Genomic DNA, 24,136 nt, shown 5'->3' with positions numbered 1-24,136 from the left:
GCATTCTAATCCACACAGGCTTAGGCTTCTTTGTTCTGGAATGTAAAACCTCTGAGAATGACCAAGAAGAGGAGAGTATCTTCTCACTCCTGCTGCACAAGAAAGAACCTCTGGAGTTTAGCACCAGGTTTGCTTCTCAATCTTGATCCTGCATTTGTCAATTCATGGCTTTTCTCTGAATTTGTAAATCTTGCTTCTCAATCTGATTATTATAAACTATTACTTTGGACTCTGGATGTCTAGATCTAGACTGGGGACTACTAACTTATGAGAGGTAAATTGTCCATTCAGTACCAAATCTCTGAACTTAATATTCAATTAACATCCGTATTTTAAGTTTTTTTTTTTTTTTTGGTAATAGTATTTCTATTTCTATTGTTTGACTGGTTTTATTATGAATATTGGGCATTGTGGCGTTATTGAGTTTTTGGACTATTATATATGAAGCTCAAGTATACTTATAATGAACCTGTCATTACTTACGAATTTATAGTTTTATGATTGATGTTTTCAGTTTTTACTTATGAACTATACTTGTGTTTTGTACTTTATACTTATGAAAATAAAATTATTAATTTTAATGTTTCATTATTTTTACTAAATTTTAGAAATTAAAATATAATTATGTAATAATAAAAATAATTTAAATTTAAATATTTGTGAACTAAAACTAAATAGATAAAATATAAACATACATTAAATATAATTAAATGTAATATTCTTATGAAAAATATGAAACATTAATAAAGTTTCATATATATGTAAAATTTTATATTAGAATATATAATATTTCACTATAAAAATACTAACATATTACTAAAAGATAAATTTTATACTGTAATAAAAACTAAATATGAAATATACTTAAAATTTATCTTTTAGTAATATGTTAGTATTTTTCTTACTATAATAATAATAATATAGTAAGCAAATAAAGAGATGGTACACTTTGTATAGTGTAAAGTAGCCTTTATATTTTTTTAAAAAGAATATTCACACATGTATTGTGTGTTTGGTTGATAATGAATTAGAGACACAGGTCCATTCCTACGAAGCCGAGTATATGTAGATTTAATGTGTTGAAACTTATATAATCTCATGTATCATTGAAAATACTCCAAGACATCAAAAATTGTAAAAATAACTATTCGAATATCTATTATATTAAAATTATAAATGTACTATAATTTTTGAAATAATTATTTACTTTTCTAATGAATGGATGTTAACTGAATTTATAATTTATAATTTTAATTAATTAATCTATAATTTATAATGAATATGGTAAATTATTAATTTCAATCCTTATTCATTTCAAATTTAACGTTTCCTCCTGAATCTTTGAATTTTATATTTTATAATATAAAATTATAAAATATTAACAATATTAATAAAAAAATTAGAAAAATACAAATCCTAAAAATAATAGAAAAAAAATGCATACGCTTCTTATTTTCTTTAATACCTTTTCCTATAATATATATTTACAGAAAAAGCAGAAACATACAACACGTCATAAATAGCTGCAGAAATAGCAAACCAGGCGGTGTCCACCGGACAGCGTCCTCCTATTACCGTGACTTGCCGAATCACACATTTGAAAGTAACCTAAACCCTAAAATCTTTACTTTCTCAATTCACACTATCTAATCCCTAAATTCCTCTGTGAAATTTGTTACCCTTTGAGTCCTGAGTCCTTAATTTTTCATTAACCACTTCAATTCGTTTACTGCTTGTTTTCTTTTTTTGGCGTGTAATTATTGAAGATGGACATCGAACAAAAACAAGCAGAGCTAATCGATCACTTCGTTAAAATAGCATAAGCTCTTAAAGGCTCAGCTCTTGGGCCCGTTATCGTTGAAGCCACTTCTCACCCTTCACTCTTCGCCTTCTCCGAGATTCTCGCCGTACCTACTGTTGCTGAGGTCAGCATCATGTCCACTTTCCGGTTTTTTCAGTAATTTGATTCATGTCCCGTAATTTCCCAATTTATGCTATTTATGAATTTGGATTCAGAATTAATTATGGTTCTTTGCAGCTTGAAGGAGTTGACAATTCCGTGTACCTTGATGTGCTCCGGTTGCTCGCACATGGCACATGGACCGACTACAAGAGTAAGCTTACTCTCTATTCTTTTTCTTTGTGTTGCATCTCTCTGTAGTAGTTAGTTATGACATCGACACCTGAAGCTTAATTTTGATGAAAACTTATGTCAGATGCGCTTTATTTATATTCTTGTGAATTAATTGTTGAGATGCTGTGTTCTTAAAGGGATCCGAGATTTTTGGGCTGGCAGACTTTTGCTAGATTAGTTAGTACAATGTATGGAATATAAGCAAAGGTATTTCCAAAGTTAATGCAGGCGGTGGATGAGCTCTTCAATCTTTAATTGTCCCTGAATTTGATTCTCGTCACCGACACTTAGAGGGTAATTACTGAATGTACATGTTATATTTGATATATCAATACTCGCAAGGATATAAACCGAATGTTAGTATAAAAAAGTTGACTACGAGGTCGATTTCATAAAAATCTGTTGAGCAAATATACTATAAAGACTAACCATTACACAAAAATACTTAAAGTAAATCTAAACACTTTAAGCGAATGTTTGAAAATAGTTTTAAAATTTATAAAAGAAATTAAACAAACCGTAAAATAAATATGTAGATAAATGATTAGTATAAACTATATAATAAAATAGTATTAATCTACCTTATACTTAGTACCTTTTATTTTTCTTTAAGTCCAAATCTAATGAATGAAATGGTGATCTGTCTTTTTTCCTAAATCACTATTTTTAACCAAAAAATTTTCATAACAAATATTACTATTAAATTGATATGATGGTCAATCAACAATAATAGGTGAAACTAATACAAGTATAAAGGTAAAAAAATCATTCATTAAATTTATAATATATAAAGTTCATACATAAGTAAAAAGACAAACTAAATACTTATGAAATTTAGTCTGATATATTTAATCCAACGGTCATTGTAATTAAATAGAAAGACATAAGAAATATAAATAGAAAATTAAAGCTTCTTCAAAATTTAGAAATTCTTCAAGTGACGAAGAAGATTGATCTTCACTCTCCACGTCCTAAAAATCTTCTTTGATCCTTGAAAAAATAATGTAAAACTAATTAAATGGCGTAGAAGATGAACTGTAGAGAATTCGCAGAGAGAAAATAATCAATCTTCTTTGTTTAATTTATCTTTACTTCTTATAGAGATTTCTTTTTCAAAGTCCTTCTCTAAACAAAACACTGTTATATTATCTCTTAGTTATCCTAAACAAAATAAACAACTTAAAATGTAATTATCCTTATTTACATCATAACTAATTAATTCCCCATTTGTGGGCCTTCATAAATTCGGCTAGGCTGGTAATACTGATAGTTCATTTATCTTTATTCCGAGCATTTTACAGCGCAATTCAATTAAAGCCCATTTATGTATTTTTGGCTCATATTTTCTTTTTTTTTTTACTAATATCACCTAAAAATAGACAATAAAGATAAAATGAAGTAATAAACACATATTTTTACATATTATGTATATAAAACAATAACAATAAATCACTAAAACGTCTTAATTATATATATACATAATATGAACATGTCAATATTACAACGACACTTTTAACTTACTCTGAAATATTACAAACACTGAATGTCAAGTTGTTCTCACATGTTCAACATGCAAATATTCTTAAGCTTTTAACTCACTCTGAAATATTACAAACACTGAATGTCAAGTTGTTCTCACATGTTCAACATGCAAATATTCTTAAGAAATCAACTAAGCTTTGAATTTACACCAGAATTTCAGGATCTGTTTAACACTATCTGTGGTTCTAAATAAGATTAAATTTGTGGCACTCTATAATATAAATATACTATAGAAAATTTCTAAGATATTTTTTATCTTTTAAGATGAAAAACCACTAATTAACGTTTTAGAAATTAATGATAATATAGCTAAATTACTTAATATATCTTGCGACTGTGGAATGCAAATTAGATTTTATCAATTTTTTTTTTAAAAAAAAAAATTATTTCGCTGAAGCTACAGTAAAAAAAATAGTTTATAATATTGTGAAGCTACCAGAAAAACTCAATGAGTTCCCACTTTTTTTTATTTGATCTTTGGAATGAATACATCTTATGACTGAAATAGAAAGTGGAATGAAAAAACATGCAGATGATATTTCGGGTACTGGGGGACGAAGATTGCCTGAAGTTACTCAAGAAATACAAAGACGCCATGACAAGTAACAATGAGGAGAGGTCCGAAAGGTGATAATCATAGACACAGTGATGGAAAATAAAGATTGGATTAAGCAATCAACTGAGACCATACAGCTCTATGATCTTGAAATGATGGTCCTTGTCTTCAGTTAGGAGAGGACCCAGAAAGAGTGGGCTAAGCTCTTCTTTTGATGTCCCTGTTCTAGGCTTAAGGTCAATCATTGAGGTTTATCCTTAAGAATATCAAAATCTCTATGTACCTATTTTTATTCCTAAACAATAATTGATGTAATGAATAATTAAATACCTATAAAAATATAAATAAAAGCAATTATAATTTATTTAATTGATTTTTACTTAAATGAGTTATTACAATTTTTTTTCAAATAATCCGATGGTGATTACCATCAAATTAGATATAAAATATTAAGAAAAAGTTCAACTAGATAAGGATATACATTTAAATTAGGTAAAAAAAATTTAATATTTGCTCCGTCAAATTCTTTTAGTTAGCTTCAATGAGTTGAAGATTACTATTATATTAGGACTAAAGTTTCTTCATCGAGGTTTACCTAGCTCCAATTCTCGAGTAATTATGAATCTCTTTTATTTATGTCTAGTGTTATGAAGTTGCGCGTCAAAATTTTTATTAAGACTCATATAAGCATAAAATAACAATTGGTATTTATTTAATCAAAAGAATCTAACTAAATGAAATCAAAATTTGAGATGATTTGAAAAACAGCATATCAAATAGCATTATTAATAAATGGCCAATTTGTTGTAAAAAAAATAATCACAAATGTTTTATACTTTCTACAACATCAATCTTTTACTTTGTTTTTTATTTTGAAAAAAAATCAGATTCAACAATTCATATACCATTAAACTGCATTTTATATTAAAACACCATGTACTGCTTAAAATATTAAATAAACTCCTATTACGAAAGAGCTGAGCTTATAACTATTACTTTATTTATATTATGTTAAAATTAATGGCTATTTTCTATTATATAATTTACAGTTTATTAGTTTTTATAAAAATTAAAAATAAATAAATTAATTAGAATATATTTTATATAAATAAATATTATAAAACTTATAAATTTATTAACATCTTTATAATAATTTAGATTTAATTTAACGTTGCTAGTTACATACAATTAGCTATATTTAGATCCCATTCGGATTTTGCAAATGAATTCGAGATAAAGAGGCTTCAAATTTAATAGGATCAAAATGCCATTGACCTTTTTTTTATGCCTTTTTCTCTCTTATAAGTCGGTAAAAGGCTAAAAGGATAATTTGACCCCTGCTTAAAGTCAATAGACAATTTATTTAGATTTTCATAACAAATTTTACTATTAAATTAATATGATTGTCAATCAATAATAATAGGTAAAACTAATACAAGTATGAAGGTAAAGAAATCATTCATTAAATTTATAATATAAAAAGTTCATACATAAATAAAAAGGCAAACGAAACACTTATGGACCAGATTACATATTTAATCCAACAGTCATTGTAATTAAATAAAAAGACATAAAAAATATAAAATAAAAAATTAAAGCTCCCTCAAAATTTAAAAATTATTCAAGGGATGAAGAAGATTGAACATCACTTTCCACGTCCTAAAAAGCTTCTTTGATCCTTGAAAAAATAATGTAAAATTAACTAAGTGTTGTAGAAGATGAACTGTAAAGAATTCACAGAGAAAAGAGTAATCCATCCCTCTTGTTTAATTGGGTAAAGGGTTTCTCAAGAAATCATAAGAAAGTAATTGGAGTATGGATATCTGATTATTATAAACTTAGAGTTTGGAGTACGAATATTTGATCATTCCTAAACCATCACTGTTGGGTTTGGACATTTGACCATTCTGAACTATTAATTTGGAATTTAAAGGTTTAAATATTCTGAACTATTACTTTGGACTTTGGATGTCTAGACTAGGCACTAAGGACTATATAATAACTAACACTTACTTTAATTTTTGGATACTAAGGGGTAAATTGTTCCGTCTCTGCCAAACTTTTGAATTTAATATTTAATTAATATTAGTATTTTAAGTTTTTTTTTATAATAATATTTCTATTTCTATTTTAATTTAGAATATTTACTATTTTGTTAATCTATTTTTACTAACTCGGCAATTGAAAATAAATATTTCTAATTGATTTGCAATATTAGCAATATAAACTTATTAATAGTTTATCTTATTAAACATGTGAATCCACTTTTATATTTTTTTTAAACTGCATATATATATATTTGAAAATAGACTATATGTACTTAAATTATTAGATAGTTATATTATTCATATATGGTAAATTAATTATGAATATTTTATTTTCATGGTAACGTCAGTAAAAATAGACTAGAAAATAGTTATAGGTGTTCTTAATTAAAACAGAAACATAAATATAAATACTAATATTAAAAGAAAGAAAAGTAAGTAACTAGAACCACTTAAATACATAATCCAAACTTTTAATACCGACATAGTAATTTACTCCCATCTTTATTTCCAATTTATCCATACTAACGTCTAACTTAATTTTTCTGTTGTTCATCTCTATTATTTATTTGTTTTCTATGACGAAGATGATGAAGATCCATTTTCATATCTATGAATTTGAAGATGTTCTTGGTGAATAAACTAGCAAGTGGGAGAAAGAAAGGCCGTTACAGGAATAGTAGCTTTGCTATTACAAAGTCAGAAGGATTGAGAAAGATGGAGAAATTTATGAGACTTTATAAAGCCATGAATCCGCAAACGGGTAAGCAAGTATACAATGTGTTATGGTCTTGGGTCCAAAATGCATGAAATTTATTGATATAAGATTTATGTAATGTTTTATTGTTTTATCTATAGTTTTGTACAGTATAATAATAATGTAGTAAGAAAATAAAGAGATGGGATAGGGTACAAGAAAAAATAATGTTTGTATAATGTAAAGCAGCCTTTATATTTAAAGAAAAAAATTAGCACATGTATTTGATAAGGATTTCATTCCTATAATAGCTAATGTATAGTTGTATATTACTTTCCTATTATAATTAGGTTAATTCTTCTATTGTATTTAGGATATTGCAATACTTGAAAATCACGCATACTGCTGGTTATATAAATAGGCTGTAAACAATACGTACAAATCAAGTTTAATATTTTCTGATAACATTAATATGGTATCAGAGCTGGAGGCTTAATAGCAAAATCTTTTTCGATTCTCTTTTTATTTATTTTTTTCAGATTTTTCTCTTCTTTTCTTTTCCTTTTATTTTACAATGAATTTATCATCTTCCTCTCTTGTATCTATTTCTATTCCTTCTCTTAATGCTCTTTCACCGAATATCACCAATCATATTCCCATTACACTTAATGCCACTAATTATTTGCTATGGAAGGCACAACTTGAGCCTCTCTTAGACACCTATGCTTTGGCTTTTCATATTACTGAAGGCGCTCAAGCACCCCTAATCACCATTGACGGTGCTGCCAATCCAGCTTACATTAATTGGTTTCGTTGTGATCAAATGGTTCTTAGTTGGATCATTGGTTCTATATCAGAACAGTTTATGCCTCAAAATTATTGGCTCTACTATTGCTCGGGAAGACTGGAAGAAATTATCTACGGCCTATGCCTCCAGTTCTAAGGCACAGGTTCACACTATTAAAAGTATTATCTATAAGTTGCATAAAGAATCTATTGAATATGTTTCTCAATATATTCAACATGGAAGTCCATGTTTGATACTCTGGCTTCTCTTGGAAGTCCTCTACAAGAAGATGATCTTGTTCAGGTATTAATTAATGGTCTCGAATCTGATTATAGACCCTTCATTCGCTCTTTGGAAAATCGTTTTGATAGTGTGGGATTTGATGACTTCTATGGCTTGTTGTTAAGTGAGGAAACCAGCCTGCTAGCTGAAAAATTGCAGGCTCATTCCTTTTAGCCGTCTGCGTTTTCTGGTCAAGTTACATCCTTTAGTCGATCTGCTCCTTGTTCTTTTCATGGTCACAGTGGACACAATTCTAGGGGTAGAGGACATGGGCACTTTAGGCCCAATTATAATATTGGTTACTCCTCTTATAATTCTTATTATCAAACTATATTTGCTCCCTCTTTGATGTCTTCATTGAATTATTCCTCAACTTCTCAATATTCATCATCATTGACTTGCTTTAATTGTAATGGTATTGGTCATATTAGTCGTACTTGCTCATCACCAAGAGTAAATCGACAGGCTCTTCCTCCTCTTCTACCAACACCTCGTCCATCAATCAACTTTATCCATGCCTCCTCAGCCGAACCATCAACCCTGGATTTTAGACTTTGGCGCCTCTCATCACTTCACTCCAAATTCTAAAAATCTTCAAAATTATGTTATTTATCCAGGCAATGATGGAGTTATCTTTGGCAATGGTAAAACTTTTCCAATTACTACTATCGGAATTTCGGTTTTTCATGTTGCCAATAATTCTTTTTATTTACATAATATTATGATGTTCCAAAATTACAAACAAATTTGCTCTCTATTTCTGGCTTTACTAAAGCTAATCATGTTTGTATTGAATTTTTCGTTTCGTTTTGAAATTAAGGATATCCGCACGAAGGATTTGCTGCTCAGCAGCCCGAGCAAGGATGAATTTGCCTCCTCCTGCACCAAAGTCTGCGTTTTTATCAAATTTTAGTTCTTGGCACAAGCGTCTTGCACATGCCAATAGTTATTCCTTATGGTAATTTTAATAAACAGATATATCAATTGTATAACTTTTAACTAAGTAATTTTAACTATTAAAGGTGAAATTGAAAATTACTTATCAAATTCATGGATTGTGCTTATGGAATGGGTGCAAGAAAAACTAAAATGAGAACAGGGGCTTCATTCAACTTGAACTTGAACTCATTGCAGTACAAAGACGTATGACCCTATCCGATATTTTCTGCATTTATGTTTGTTAAACAAGAAAATACATATATTAGGTGGTGAATTTTCTTTTATTATTTTTAATTCTCTTTGAGCTATATTATTGTTTATGGGTGGAGACTTTGAATTTTTTTTAAATGAGGATTAAATTTATTTACCAATTACCTTAAGCTTTTTCAATTCAGACTTTCTGGACAATTATTATTTATTATTATTATTACACTACAAAAAAGGCTCACAATTTGGAATCAAAGGAAAATTGTTAAACTAAATGATTCTAAATGCTGTTACAAGTTATTTGAATAAATCAAGCATTAATTGGACTATGACCTGTTCATAATGTAATTTTATAGGAAAATAGTATATGCTTTATTGTAGTAGATTTTCTGCAAGTTAATTGTTCCTTCATCTGTATAAATAAATGAATTTAATGATTAATAATATATATTCCTTTCATCTCATATATCATATTCTAAATTTTACGTCAAATTGGTGTCAGAGCATTAATCTTAAAGGTTCTATAAAATTCACAAAATAAAAACATGAAACCCTCAACCACATACAACCACCAAGTAACCTACACACAAGCATAATGGAATCAGAAATTTCTTTCACTGCTATTCTACTTAGATGGAATGAATTATCAGATGTGGACTGTTAAGATGGAAGCATATCTTGATGCTCATGATTTATGGGAAGCTGTTGAAGAAGATTATGAAAAAAACACAACGATTGCTCAGATGAAAAATCATAAAGATAAGAAGCTAAAAAGATCCAAAGCCCGATCAATTTTGTTTACAGCTATTTCATCTATTATTTTCAACAGAATAATGACAATGAAAAAAGCTAAAGAAATTTGGAATTTTTTAAAGCAAGAGCATTAAGGAAGTGAGAAGATAAAAGGAATGCAAGTGTTGAATTTGGTTCGAGAATTTGAGATGGAAATGATGAAAGAGTCGGAAACTATAAAAGATTATGCAGACAAGCTTCTAACTATAGCCAATAAAGTAAGACTCCTTGGTACTGTTTTCTCCAATTTTAGAATTATTAAAAAATTTCTTGTAACAATTCCTAGAAAATTTGAAGTTATAATCACTTTCCTAGAAAACACAAGATACCCATCAAGCATCACCTTGGTAGAATTATTGACTGCACTACAGGCTCAGGAACAAAGAATGCTCATGAGACAAAAAGATACTCTTGAAGGAGCTTTGCTAGCCAAATCCAGAACAATGATAGTGGTAAGAATAAGAAAAAGAAGAATAACAAGTCAGGGAGTTACAACCACAACAACAGCAGCAATAATAAAACCTCTAAAAACTTTTCATCATGTCCTTATTATAAGAAAACCAATCATTTACAGATGAAATGTTGATGGAGGCCAGATGTAAAATGCAACAAGTATGGACAATTAGGATATGTGGAGAAGATTGTAAGTCTTCACAACAACAAGGAAAGCAAAAGCTGCTATTGAACAAGTCGACGAAGAAGAACTTTTCGTAGTATCTTACTTCGCCACTTCAAGCTCAATAGAAAGTTGACTAATTAACAGTGGTTGTACAAACCACATGACTTATGATCAAGATTTATTTATAAATCTCAATACAACCTACATCACCAAAGTTAAAATTAGAAATGGAGCAAAAAAAAAAATAAGTGTAAAAGGCAGAGGAGCTGTGGCAATTAAAGGCTGCACAGGTTTGAAACTAATCCTTGATGTTCTATATGTTCTTGAAATTGATCTAAATCTGCTGAGTGTTGGTCAATTACTAGAGAAACGCTACAAAGTTCTCTTTAAAGACAAAAGTTGCATGATTAAAGATTCAGATGGCAAAGAATTGTTTAGCATTCAAATGCAAGGCAAAAGCTTTGCTTTGAATTTGATAGAGGAGGAGCAAGCTATAGTGCACAAGGTTGAAAGCAATACAATGCTTTGGTATAAAAGGATGGGGCATTTTCATCATGATGCCTTGCTTTACATGAAAAAAAATAATCTTGTGCAAGGGCTCCCTGAATTAGAAGAAGAATTACTTACATGTGCAGCTTGTCAATACAGCAAACAAACAAAGGTGCCCTTTCCAAAAAGAAAATCTTGGAGAGCAATAAACAAGTTGTAATTGGTGCATACAGATGTAGGAGGACCATAGAAAATACCATCTTTGAACGACAGTAAGTACTATATTGCTTTCATTGATGATTATACGAGAATATGTTGGATTTACTTCATGAAATATAAAGCTGAGGTTCTTGACATCTTTTACAAGTTTAAAACTTGGGTGGAAACTCAAAGTGGAAGAAAAAATGCAGATGATAAGGTCAGATAATGGAACTGAATATACATCTAAAAAACTCAGTAAGTTTTATGAAGATGCAGGCATTGAACACCAATTATTGTGGAGCACAAAAATAGAACAATAATGGAGATGATGAGATATTTGCTTCATGACAGAGATCTTCCAAAAAAGTTTCAGGCAGAGGCTGCAAATACGACAGTTTTTTTGCTAAACAGATTGCCGTCAAAATTTGTTTGAAAAAGACTCCATTTGAAGCATGGTATGGTTGCAAATCAAAATTGCGGAATTTGAAATTTTTTTTATTATGGATCCTTGCTTCTGCTATCCTCGAATTGTGTTAAAAACTGGAACTATCCAGATAAAGTTCCAGGAGTTATATAAGTGCTGGTTTTATCGGACAATTTACAGATTCTGTAGCATATAGATCTATTGTATTTATTTTTACTTTTGTTTGTTGTTTTCTCTTGAGACAATGTAATTGGGCTAGTTGGGGTTTTTTTTTTTTAGGTTAAATGGGTAAAGTGTAATGGTTTGGATAGTTTGTTTTCTCAATTAAAAAGAATTAGTAAAATTATTATCATAAAAAAATATCCCTATTATAATATATAAACCACATTCTGACGGAAAGAGAGAATCTGATTGGATTGTTTTGAATTTTGTATCTGAAAAAGAAACAAAAAGGAAAAGAAAAGAAAGCAAGAAAGAAAGAAGATGGTTTTGAAAATGATTTTTATGCTTTCTGATTGATTGGATTATTGTAAATATGATTATTTATGAATCATCAGCTATCATTGATCCTCTTTTCTTGGGCTCGATGTTATGTTGATGGTGATGGGGACTCTTCATCTCCAGCCTCATTCTCTAAATATGTGGTGGAAAAGTATTGGACAAATTGAATAAAGGTAGAAAATAAAAATTGGAAGTGATTTTTCTTTCATTTGGAATAGAAGAAAAAGAAAGAAGGGAGATGGAGAGAAAAATTATTTGTTATATGTATTTATATATCATTAATTAAATTCAAGATTATGAATTTGTAAATAATTAAGATGTTGAATTCGAGTTTTTCAAATCAAAAGATATTTATAATTGAAATAAAAATGTCAATATTTAAAAGTGTGTAAATGATAAAATAGAGTTTTTTCGAATTTAATAAAAACCTTGAATTTGAGTTTAAGTATGGAAATGCGTTAAAATTTTTAAAATAATATTTTACTATTTATAAAGATTTTATACGACACTTTCTAAATTATTTAGACTAATTCTGAATATTAAATTAAAAGATAATCACAACAATCCGTGCAACTAGTAAGTAGTCTAAAATATATGCAAAAAGGCTGAAACATTGAAAAGAAAAAAAAGATTTTTGACATATGTTAATTTTGACAAATAAACATAGTGATGATTTGTAGTTTTTATATTCATTGTATTAATATAAATGAATGATTAATATTATCTTTTATATATTAAATTAATTTAAATTGTACTGTTGTGTGGATTTATATATTTTGTACACATAAAAATTTTAAAGTATTTTGAATTTAATTTTGTTATTAGTGATTTTAGATTATTATAATTTTTTTACTATTAATATTCTATTCTTCTTAATTTAAAAGTTTACAACCTATTTCCTCTTACATTCTTTCTCTCCTATCATTTTTTTCTCTGAAAATAAATTCTATTTTTTATTTAGTAGTGACTAATTTACTATTAGAGTATTACAATATAAAATTAAAAATCTTAAAAGAAATATTGAAGCTAAGATATTAAATATTTTTATCTTTTATTTATCAGCATAGATATTTTATTTTAGTATATTCTATTAAACAAATATTAAACTTTTGTAGCATAACTAAAAGAATTGATTAACAGCATCTCAACTATATTTATATTTGTTGAGGTCGTGATAATCTTTTTATTATTCAAATGTTAATTATTCTCCAAACAAATTAGGTTGTTATTATACTCTCCATTTTTTGGGAGATTATATAATATTTTATTTTTATATGAATTTAAAATAATTATATTTATAGATTACAGAATTTTATAAGTTAAACTCATAAATATGGACTATATTATACGGATTTTCCTTTTCTTTTCCTCTCAAATTTTTTTGAGCTTGACTCATTAGAATTTATTTAGAACTTATTTATTAATTTTAACTTAAATTTTTTAATTTTATTGATTTATTTAACAATATAATTTATTTTATTATTATGTTGAATTGATTGATTTTGAACATTAAATGCTTAATAGAAGTTAATTATACTATATAATAAAAACAAATATATTTTTACACATTAATATATATATATATATATATATATATATATTAAAATAAAAACATTATATATCTCTTATGAGTTTAAACACAAATTCATTAATGAGTTAGCTCACGAATAAGCTTATAAGTCTATAAACGAGTTAGCTCACAAGCTAACGAGCCGAGTATTGACAAGTTTGAATTTAGTTTGTTAATACAATCTGACAATTAACTCTTTTATTCCGTCATTCTGCTGAAATCAACTTTTAGGAATAATTTTATATGAAATGTTGGATCTTGTCCTTAGCCCATAATTTAGCCTTAATAGAATTACATCTTCCAAAGTTAATATGAATCCTCCATTCGGATGTCAATTATCTGTAATCTAAAATTATCTGCGATATGCTATAGGCTTTGGTCCTGCAGTTTAAATTCGAAGTTTGTTAAACGTCTTAGCAATATCCTTTGCACATCTTATTACATAAATCATACTGTGAATCATATTTTTCATGTCAGCATTTACCATGAATAATAATTCAATAAAAAACTAACATAAAAAATAATAAGAAAATAATTAAAATTTACTAATTGTTTATTACAGTGGCTTCTATTATTACTTTGTTTAAAGCAAAGTAATTTTACTTCGGTTTGAAGACCATTGATTTGTAAATTTTTAAATTTTATCTCTTTAATTTTAAATTTAAAAGTGACTAGCTACCTGATAAGTCTTACTACTTAAAAAATATATATATATAATATTATTACTTTTGTGAAATTTAATAATTTACGAAAGATTGATCAATTTACGAAAAATACTAAGTTTTTTTTATAAATGTGAAATATTGAGTTTCAGCCTGGATATAAAGGTAATTCTCCCTATTTTTTCTATTATGGAGCCTTGCTTCTGCTATCCTTGAATTCTGTTAAAAACTGGAACTCTCCAGATAAAGTTCCAGGAGTTATACGAGTGCTGGTTTTTATTGCAGATTCTGTAGCATATAGATATAATATAAATGAATGATTAATATTATTTTTTATATATTAAACAATTTGAATTGTACTGTTTTATGGATTTATATATTTTATACAGATAAAAGTTTTAAAATATTTTGAATTTAACTTTGTTATTAGTGAATTTAGATTATTACAATTTTTTTACTATAGATATTTTATTCTTTTTAATTTAAAAGTTTAAAACCTATTTCCTCTTACATTCTTTCTCTCCTATTTTATTTTGCCTGAAAATAAATTCTATTTTTTATTTAATAGTGACTAATTTACTATTAAAGTATTACAATATAAGATTAAAAATCTTAAAAAAAATATTGAAGCTAAAATATTAAACATTTCTATCTTTTATTTATCAGCATAGATATTTTATTTTAGTATATTCTATTAAAAACATATTAAATTTTTGTAGCATAACTAAAAATAATTGATTAATAGCATCTCAACTATATTTATATTTGTTGAAGTCGTGAGAATCTTTTTATTATTCAAATATTAATTATTCTCCAAACAAATTAGGTTGTTATTATACTCTCCATCTTTTGGGAGATTGTATAATATTTTATGGGTATGATAAATATAAATATATTGTTTTATGGGTATGATACAACCCCACAAATAAAGAGGGCATTAACCCACTCCTGTTTGTTGCCCCTTCACATCAAAAGGTTTATGCCACAGCCCTTTACGATCACTTTCATGTTTAGTCATCTTTGTTTTCCTATCGTTGGTTCAAGTTGAGCCACATCTACATGAATAATTAATGTATACAGTAAATATCATTGATAGCATATATATATATATTGTCATCTCTATTTGTGAGGATAAATTTTTTAATTTCTAATCTTATCCTTTTCTTTTTCTTCCTTCCGCTAAACCTTCAAAAAAAAAAAAAAAACATGAGCCAATTTTATATAATTTTAACTTAATATTTAGTAAAAGCTCATAATCAGTAATTATAAATTGTGATATTTGTTTTATTTATAAAAATTAGTTAGCATTATATAAATTATATTAATAATAATTGAAGTAAAAATATTTTAAATAGGTTTTTGCATGTATATTATATATATATATATATATATATATATATATAATCTAGTGGTTAATCCATAAGTTGAATCAATGACTTATTATATATACTTACTAGATTAAGATTTAAATTGAATCTGATAATGAATTACTTGTTGGTTCTCCAAAACCATATCAATAATAATCAGCTTTTTCTCTTTTTATGTGTAGTAATTATTGGATCATCAGATTTGAGTGCAGCATGCGTAATGCTTGTTTGGTATGCATGATTTTTCATGTAGCTGGTGGCTCAACCTTTGATGTGAAGGGGCAAGAATTACTTTTTGTTTGAGGGGACACAATTATGGCCTTCAAATTTAGACGTGTTCAGTCCTTCGTTTCCAATTTTATTCTATTTCTTCCCTCTTCCATCACTTGCTCTCTTCACATTTCAACTGTCTTTATATCTTTTTTATCATCAATTAAATTTTAATTAATTTTCTGAAAGAGTAAGTTTATTTTCATTCTTCGCTTTTTGGTTGATTGTATAATATTTTATTTTTTATATATAAATTTAAATGATTTTATTTGTATATTACGAATCTTATAAATTAAACACATAAATATAGACTAGGTAAGCGTTTGAAGCTCATCTTTTAATTTACAATTGCAAGTAAATAACATCAATTATAAAAAGATTAACGAAAAAATTAAATTGAGCAATTGACCGGTAAGGTGCTTTAACTCCCGTGAAGAGCTTTTCTTTAAGTGTAAAAGGATTTACTTAAAGTACGGATATATATAGTGGCGGATTGTTTCACGGAATAAATAAAATGTTATCCCTATTACAAAGAATATATATAAAAAAAAGAATTATAAAGAAAAATCTAATATTTTTAGAGGGGTAAAACAACAATTATGAAAAAAATACATGAACCTAAAAAGATTTTAAAAGCTAGGGGATAAATAAAATGTTATCCCTATTACAAAGAATGTAAACAAAGGAATTATAAAGAAAAATATAATATTTTCAGAGGGGCTAAAACAACAATTATAAAAACTACATGAACCTAAAAAAGATTTTGGAAAGCTAGGGGAGGCTATACCCTATATATATATATATAATATTACATAATGGGTTATGTATTTTAATATATATTATATTTTAAATAAATTTAATTATATAAGATTATAAAATATTTAAATTCTTTCACTGTATTTATTAATAACTCACTATCAATATTAAGCTTTATATGTTTATGTTATCTAATTATATTTATTACAATTATTATTTATCAAAAGTAATTAATTTTTAGTTGATAATTATTTTTATTTAGTTTCTTAAAATAATTTTGAAATCAAATCTCCATGTTAGTAAAAAAAATGAAAAGAAAATTATATTTTAGTTTATATTTTTTATTTTTATTTTTATAATATAATATTTTTAAAAGTAACACTATTATATTAATTTTATTAAGATTAAGAAATTAAATTCTCACAATTATAAGAAAAGAAATTAATTTTTTTAGACTAATTTCTTTGCCAACATAAAAAAAGTTTACTTAAATATCTTGATAATAAAAATTATAAAAGTGCCATAATGTTTATAATTCTCACAAATAAGGGTTTAGAATTATAGAAGTTCCACAAAGCTTATAATTGATGTTAAATGATAAGAATTGTAGAAGTCTCAGCCTACAAATTATGCTGTCTGGTTGCTATTTTAATAGAAAAAAAATATATTTTTTTAGTGTACATGTATCTAGAGTTTGCCGGAAAGAGTTTTACAGATGGTAAAATATTATCTCAAGACTTTTAAAGTAATTGCATATTTAGGGTTTGAATTCGAAAATTTTAGTTAAACTAAAAAAAACTCTTACTATCTCATCTACGTTCTCTTAAATAAAAAATTGTGATTTTTTTTTGTACTATTTAGCTTCTTTATAAAAATAGTTTTCATTAAAGCAGCTAAATTTGGTAAGAAGTAGATAGCAGTTGACATCATTTTCAACCAATTTTTTTTCCAATGTAAAGTCAGATTATCATATGTAGGATCCACCCAATCCAGCCAAATAAATTTTGTAGCCCTTTTGGTAGTTATGGAAATGTCTAATTGATTGAATTAAACAAGGGTAATCAGTCCATAGCTTTTGTTTTATTAATATTAAGATGCACTCATAAACATACAAATGCAATTAATCACTAATCCAACCATAAAAGTGTTGAAAAATCACAAGCTCAAAGTTTGACTGAAACCAAATTAATACGACGAGAATACATTATATATTTAAGGATAAAGTTCAATGACAGACCTTAAACCCCATACAGGAATTATCTTATAGTCACTGAAACCAGCATCTAAGAAAGAGTTTGCCCCATTCTTTGCTGTTCCTCTCCTTACCAATTTGCACCGCCATCATTAACACATTAATTAAATGTTGTGTTTCAATATACTCATAATCAATTACTTGTCTGTTCTCCAAAACCATATTAATAATAATCGGTTTTCCTCCTTTCTTGCCTTTGATTGCTTCTTTACTTCGCTTAAGTATCTCTAACCATTCCTCATCGCTCCAGTCATATGCATAATCCATTGTTTTTTTTTTTATCAATAATAAAAATCACTAGCCATAGCTTTATTAAAAGAATTGGTGACCTTTGGTTCATTGCCAGCATACTCCCAAAACCTCATTTCATGAGCAGTATGAAATGGAGTAGCATCATCATTTTGAAACCAAGTGCTCACATAATGCCATGGTTCTGTTAAAATTGGGTCAAGCATGGATAGCAAGAACGGTGCAGCACTCGAATGGTTTTCCTTAAGGAGGAGTTTAGATGCATTGGTAAGAACATACCCTTCTTCTTCATCGTTTTCTTCGATCTTTGCTTTAGCAAAGAAACCAGAATGAATCAAAATGCGCATTAGGCGAGGGATACATCGGGCTTTGGCTGGGTGGACAGGTAAGGCGGCAATGAGCTGGGAGAAGATGGGTCTGCTATGGCTATGGATGGCATCAGGGATGCCTAGCTGAATTGCAGATTTAAGAGACATTGAGTTTATGAAGTTGAATATATGATTCCATATATGTGCTTGAGCTTGAAGCAACTCGTGAGCATCATGCTTTCCATCAGCCATCTTTAGAATTTCTTGATCAGATGGTGTTTGTGTTCTCAAATATATATATATAGAATTATCAACAACTTTGATCATACAAGGCCATAGAATGCACCAATATATAGGTGAAAGGATAATAATATAATGCTTATTAAACTTTGTATTTACGTAAGATGCTTTTTTTGAAGTTTCGAGAATTCAACCTCCGATGATGAAAATATTTTTATTTTTATTTGCCAAGAAACTCATCAAGCTTATCCCATGAGTCCATTTATCAGTTCATATATTAGTTTCTGAAAACTCAATATTTTGATTTGTATCGCCATATAAAGATACTTATTGGTTTTTTTTTTTTTTTTGATAAATAGATTATCTTATTACAAAGATTCCTATTGTTATTGAATATTATTACCATCTTATTTATTAGACGGTAACTACAATATTGCAACATGAATTAATACTTATTTTATTTAACGTATAATATTTGTGTAAATTATAGTAAACTATGGAGCTTTCTTCTTAGTAGCAAAAAAAAAACCTCATGTTAACATTCCATAATCTAGTTACTTTTTTTATTTAGAAGAAATATGTATATTCCATTAATAAGGATTAATAAGTACATCTTGATATAAAAGATAAAAATAAACATCAAACATCAAGAAATACAAGTAAAGAAAGCTACATATAACAATCATCAATCATGTTGAAGGAGCGCTAAATTACAATTCTGTAGGAAGAACGTTCAACTCGGTGGCACTAAGTCATATATCGCTTTATTGATGTATTTTAACGAGCCTGATTATTTGAATGTCAGATTTAATTTTTTTTTTCTATTCACCATTCCCATAGAGGGAGAACTCAAAATCACTATAATGGATGAGCATAAAATTTCTATAAAATGAGAACTCAAAGCTTCTATAATGAAAAATCATAAAGCTTCTTAAAAATATTAATATTTATTTATTATAACTAATTAATAATAAAAAAAAACCGCTGCAAATCTAAAAGTAACCGGCGGAGGGCTAAAAAATGAAATTTTGCTAAGAATAAAAAAAAAGAGAGAAAAATAGGAGAGGCGGCTAAGGTTTTACTTTTTTTTCCCATAGTCTAGTTATAAACAAATTTTCAAGATTCTTTTGATTATTCTTTATTTTTAAGTAGGGTCGGCTCAACATCCTCTATGGCCTTAGATAATATTTAATTTGTGACTTTATTAATATAAATAAATTTTAGAAATTATCAATTTTTTTTTAATTTTTTGAGTTGCAAAATCACTAATTAAATTTTTATATTCAAATTTAAAAAGTATATCTTTTTTAATTGATAATACAACTAAATTATTTACCTTTTGTGTAACATAGTTGAATGCAAATAAGATTTATTAATTTTAATTTTGGAAATTTTTTCTCTAAAGCTACCGGAATGAGAATGATTAATAGAATTTATAAGTTATCTGTGCATTTAAAAAATAATATATCTTTATTTATAAAATTTAATATTGTAACGGATGTTTTTATTTTTTATTTATAATTATTTTTTATAATTTTTAATTCTATAAAATAAATATAGATTATCATTATTAGGAAGCATGTCATGTTTTAGAAAGAATACAATTTTCTTAAATTATCATTATTAAGCAATTTTAACTTAGATATATAATATAATTAATATTTATTTATTTTTAATTTAAAATCCTTTAACGAGTTACTAAGTAGATTATTAATGTTAATTATTACATTATACATCAAATTTATTTAGAATTTTAATAATATCAGAAGTTTACAAAATTAATAATTATTTATATATTAAAAAATCGAAACCTCTGATTTTTAGAGGCTCGCTGTTTTATTGGGCGGCCTTATGGATTGGTCTCAGTAGCCTATGTCTTGAGCCGGTACTATATTTAAGATATATTACAGATATGCAAATTCTTAAAAAAATATCTTTCAGTATCTTATAGATATAATTTTGGTATTTTTTTTCTAATCAAATTATGACAAAAAAAAAATCGTATAAACAAAATATTTTGAAAAAGAAATTGTAAGAATTTCTTTTGACCGGAAAAAGAATTTTCAAAAAATGGTGCGCTATGAAAATTCTTATAAAAAATATAAATACGAAATGGAATTGATGAAGAAGAATGAAATTGCTCCAATAATTAAGAACAGAAGCACTGAGATTTAAAGAAAAAGAAAACTATCAATATAAATTTATTTCTCATGAAAAAATAAATTTGATGTATATAACAAGTTTCTCAGTTTTTTTTTTTTTTTTTACAAAAGAAATAGTTAAAAGAGAAAGATTGGAAATTAAGGAATGAGCATATTTTGATTTTGAAGTTAAAGGTGACATAATATTTTTATACACCCTATTAAAGGGTAATCTTTTACTATGTCTTATAATAATTTAAGGGGTCGCATATATTAATCCCACCCTATAAATTATATCGTCTGGTTGCTAGTTTAATAGAAGAAAAAAGTTATTTTTTATAAAAATATATTTAGAATTGATTTAGAGCATATCGAGCATATGATCCTTATAGGTAGTAACATATTATTTCAAGAGTCTTAACACAATTGCATATTTAAAACTTAAACTCGATACTTTATTTTTATACATCCTCTTAGATTAGAAGAAAGTGAATTGTTTTCATACTATAGACTTTTTTATAACAATAGTTTTTATTAAAGCAGATAAATTTGGTGAGACGTGGATCATAGAGACCATCCAATGCAGCCACAAAATTTGGTAGCCCTTTCGGTAGTAATGGAAATGTCTAATTGATTGACTTAAACAAGGGTAATCAACCCACAGTTTCTGCTTTATTAATATCAACATGTATTCTTAACATAGTATCGTAAACATACCAATACAAGTAGTCACTAATATAACTATAGAAGTGTTGAAAGATCACAAGCTCGAAGTCCGATTGAAATCAAATTAATATAACGAAAATATATTATATATTTAAAGATAAACTTCAATAACAGATCTTAAACCTAATATTGGAGTTATCTTATAGTTACTGAAACCAGCATCTAAAAAGAGTTTGCCCCATTCTTTGTTGTTTCTCTCCTTACCAGTTTGTAATGCCATCATCAGCATATCAAAGAAAAGTTGTGTTTCAACATATTGATCATCAATTACTTGTTGGTTCTCCGACACCATATCAATAATAATCAGTTTTCCTCCTTTTTTGCCTTTAATTGCTTCTTTACTTCGCTGAAGTATCTTTAAGCATTCTTCGTCGCTCCAATCATGCATAATCCACTACTTTCCATCAATGATAAAAATCAAAGTATGTTAATTGGAGTTTAAACTTACAGCCCACTAATTGAAAAGAAGTACTACAATAATATAAAGTCACAGCTCATTAATAATTTTAAGAGTAGAGTTCTCGTTTAGCCCATTTGACCTATGAATTTTTCTTTATTTAAGATAGATGATATTAATTTAGTAATTAAAGTAAAAGGTCACTTTCAAATTCTTTATTCATAAAAGTTAACATATCAAAACTATTAAATTTGTCTAATTTTATAAATTGAAATTCGTATAATTTTTTTAATTATTATAAACTGAATGACATGCATCCTTATTTAAATTAGAAAAAAGAAGAAAGAGATATATAAATTGTAGTTATTTAATGTACCTTGAGTAAAATTGCATCTGCAGGAGGAACCCCCTCAAACATGTTGCCTCCAACATATTTCAAGTTCGCACTGCTTTGCAGACCAGCCACTACATGTGGAAGATCAAATACAATGCAATCCAACTGAGGAAATGCTTTAGCTATGGCTGCAGCCATAGTTCCTGTGCCACCTCCAACATCAACTAACGAATTCAACCCTTCAAACACTCCCTTGTACTCATCAATCAACACTCTCATGACCAGCCTTGCATCACTAGCCATAGCTTCATTAAAAAAATTGTTGAGCTTTGGTTCATTGCCGGCATACTCCCAAAACGCCATTCCATGAGCAGTATCAAATGGAGTAGCATCATCATTCTGAAACCAAGTGCTCACATAGTGCCATGGTTCTGTTAGAATGGGGTCAAGCATGGCTAGCAAGAACGGGGTAACGCTCAAAGGGTCGTCCTTAAGAAGGAGTTTAGATGCACTGGTAAGAACAAACCCTTCTTCTTCATCGTTTCCTTTGATCTTTGCATTAGCAAAGAAACCAGAATGAACCAAAATGCGCATTAGGCGAGGGATACATCGGGCTTTGGCTGGGTGGACAGGTAAGGCAGCAATGAGCTGAGAAAGGGAGATGGGTCTACCATGGCTATGGATGGCATCAGGGATGCCTAGCTGAATTGCAGATTTAAGGGACATTGAGTTTATGAAGTTGAACATATGATTCCATATATGTGCTTGAGCTTGAAGCAGCTCAACTGCAGCATGCTTTGCATCAGCCATCTTTATGCCTTTCTTGATGAGATGGTGTTTATGGTTTCAAACAAATAGATGCAATTAAGAACACATAGAAAGGGGAGAAAATTTGCTCATGCAAGACGTTACAGCCCACCAATTTATAGATGAATTATAGGTGTAATTAGGAGCGAAGGGAAGCGTAGACTAGGGGTAGCCATGGCCACCCCTAGTTTTTTAGAACTTTTAATTTTTCATTATAGTTTTTTTTTTCAAGTTAGTTCCTTTAATAAATATTATTATATGCTTTTGCCCTCTTAAATTTTTTCTATTGTGCCACCCTAAAATGTAGCTGAGTAATTATTTTCAATTTTATCAAAAAATAATTATTTTATTTAGTCATATACCTAATTATTATGCTGATTGTTGCTATTATTTTTTATTAGATTTTTTAGAAGAAATAATATATATATTCTATTAATGAAATTAATAAATTTATTTTAATATAAAAGATAAAAAATATTAAACATGAAGAAATACGTATAAAAAATTTTATTTTCGATAATTATCAATTTTATTGACGAAATAGTAGATTATAATTATGTGGAAAGAACGTTTAATTCGGTGGCACTAAGTCATATATTAATTTTATGCCCGTCTTTTGACGAGCTCGATTATTTGAGCGTTATATTGAATATCTTTTTTTTCTTCACCACTCCTACAGAGGGAGAACTCAATCCCTCTGTGACTAAGGACTATAAGACTTTTATAAAATTAGAATTTAACATTTTATAACGGAAAATCATAAAATATTTTTAAAAAATACTAATATTGATTTATTGAATTAAATAAAAAAATATTACCAATCTAAAAGTGACTTTGGTGAA

At 27.5% G+C, this 24,136-nt stretch overlaps 2 protein-coding genes and 1 long non-coding RNA gene across 4 annotated transcripts; 1 reads left to right on the top strand and 2 right to left on the bottom strand.

Moving 5' to 3' along the window:
* The first annotated feature begins 1,447 nt into the window (after positions 1-1,447).
* Positions 1,448-4,601, top strand: LOC125370729. 2 transcript variants are annotated; one of them, XR_007216820.1, is made up of 4 exons: positions 1,476-1,925; positions 2,039-2,114; positions 2,354-2,428; positions 4,209-4,601. It is a non-coding gene; the product is annotated as an uncharacterized LOC125370729 (long non-coding RNA). The 2 variants fall into 2 exon arrangements; XR_007216819.1 differs by having other exon boundaries at positions 1,448-1,925; positions 2,039-2,428.
* A 13,359-nt stretch (positions 4,602-17,960) lies between these two features.
* On the bottom strand, positions 17,961-18,976 carry LOC8269101 (trans-resveratrol di-O-methyltransferase-like). The gene has a single exon (XM_048376533.1). It carries the CDS (start codon positions 18,974-18,976, stop codon positions 18,374-18,376), a length of 603 nt encoding a protein of 200 aa, XP_048232490.1. The 3' UTR covers positions 17,961-18,373.
* Positions 18,977-21,664: 2,688 nt separating this feature from the next.
* On the bottom strand, positions 21,665-23,406 carry LOC8266236 (probable O-methyltransferase 3). The gene is made up of 2 exons (XM_048376310.1): positions 22,530-23,406; positions 21,665-22,150 (listed from the first exon to the last, which is right to left on the bottom strand). Exons 1-2 carry the CDS (start codon positions 23,295-23,297, stop codon positions 21,848-21,850), a joined length of 1,071 nt encoding a protein of 356 aa, XP_048232267.1. The 5' UTR covers positions 23,298-23,406; the 3' UTR covers positions 21,665-21,847.
* Positions 23,407-24,136: the final 730 nt, after the last annotated feature.

Source organism: Ricinus communis, chromosome 7 (assembly GCF_019578655.1).
Source record: "Ricinus communis isolate WT05 ecotype wild-type chromosome 7, ASM1957865v1, whole genome shotgun sequence".
Taxonomy (NCBI): Eukaryota; Viridiplantae; Streptophyta; class Magnoliopsida; order Malpighiales; family Euphorbiaceae; genus Ricinus; species Ricinus communis.
This window is presented reverse-complemented; position numbering and strand designations above follow the sequence as displayed.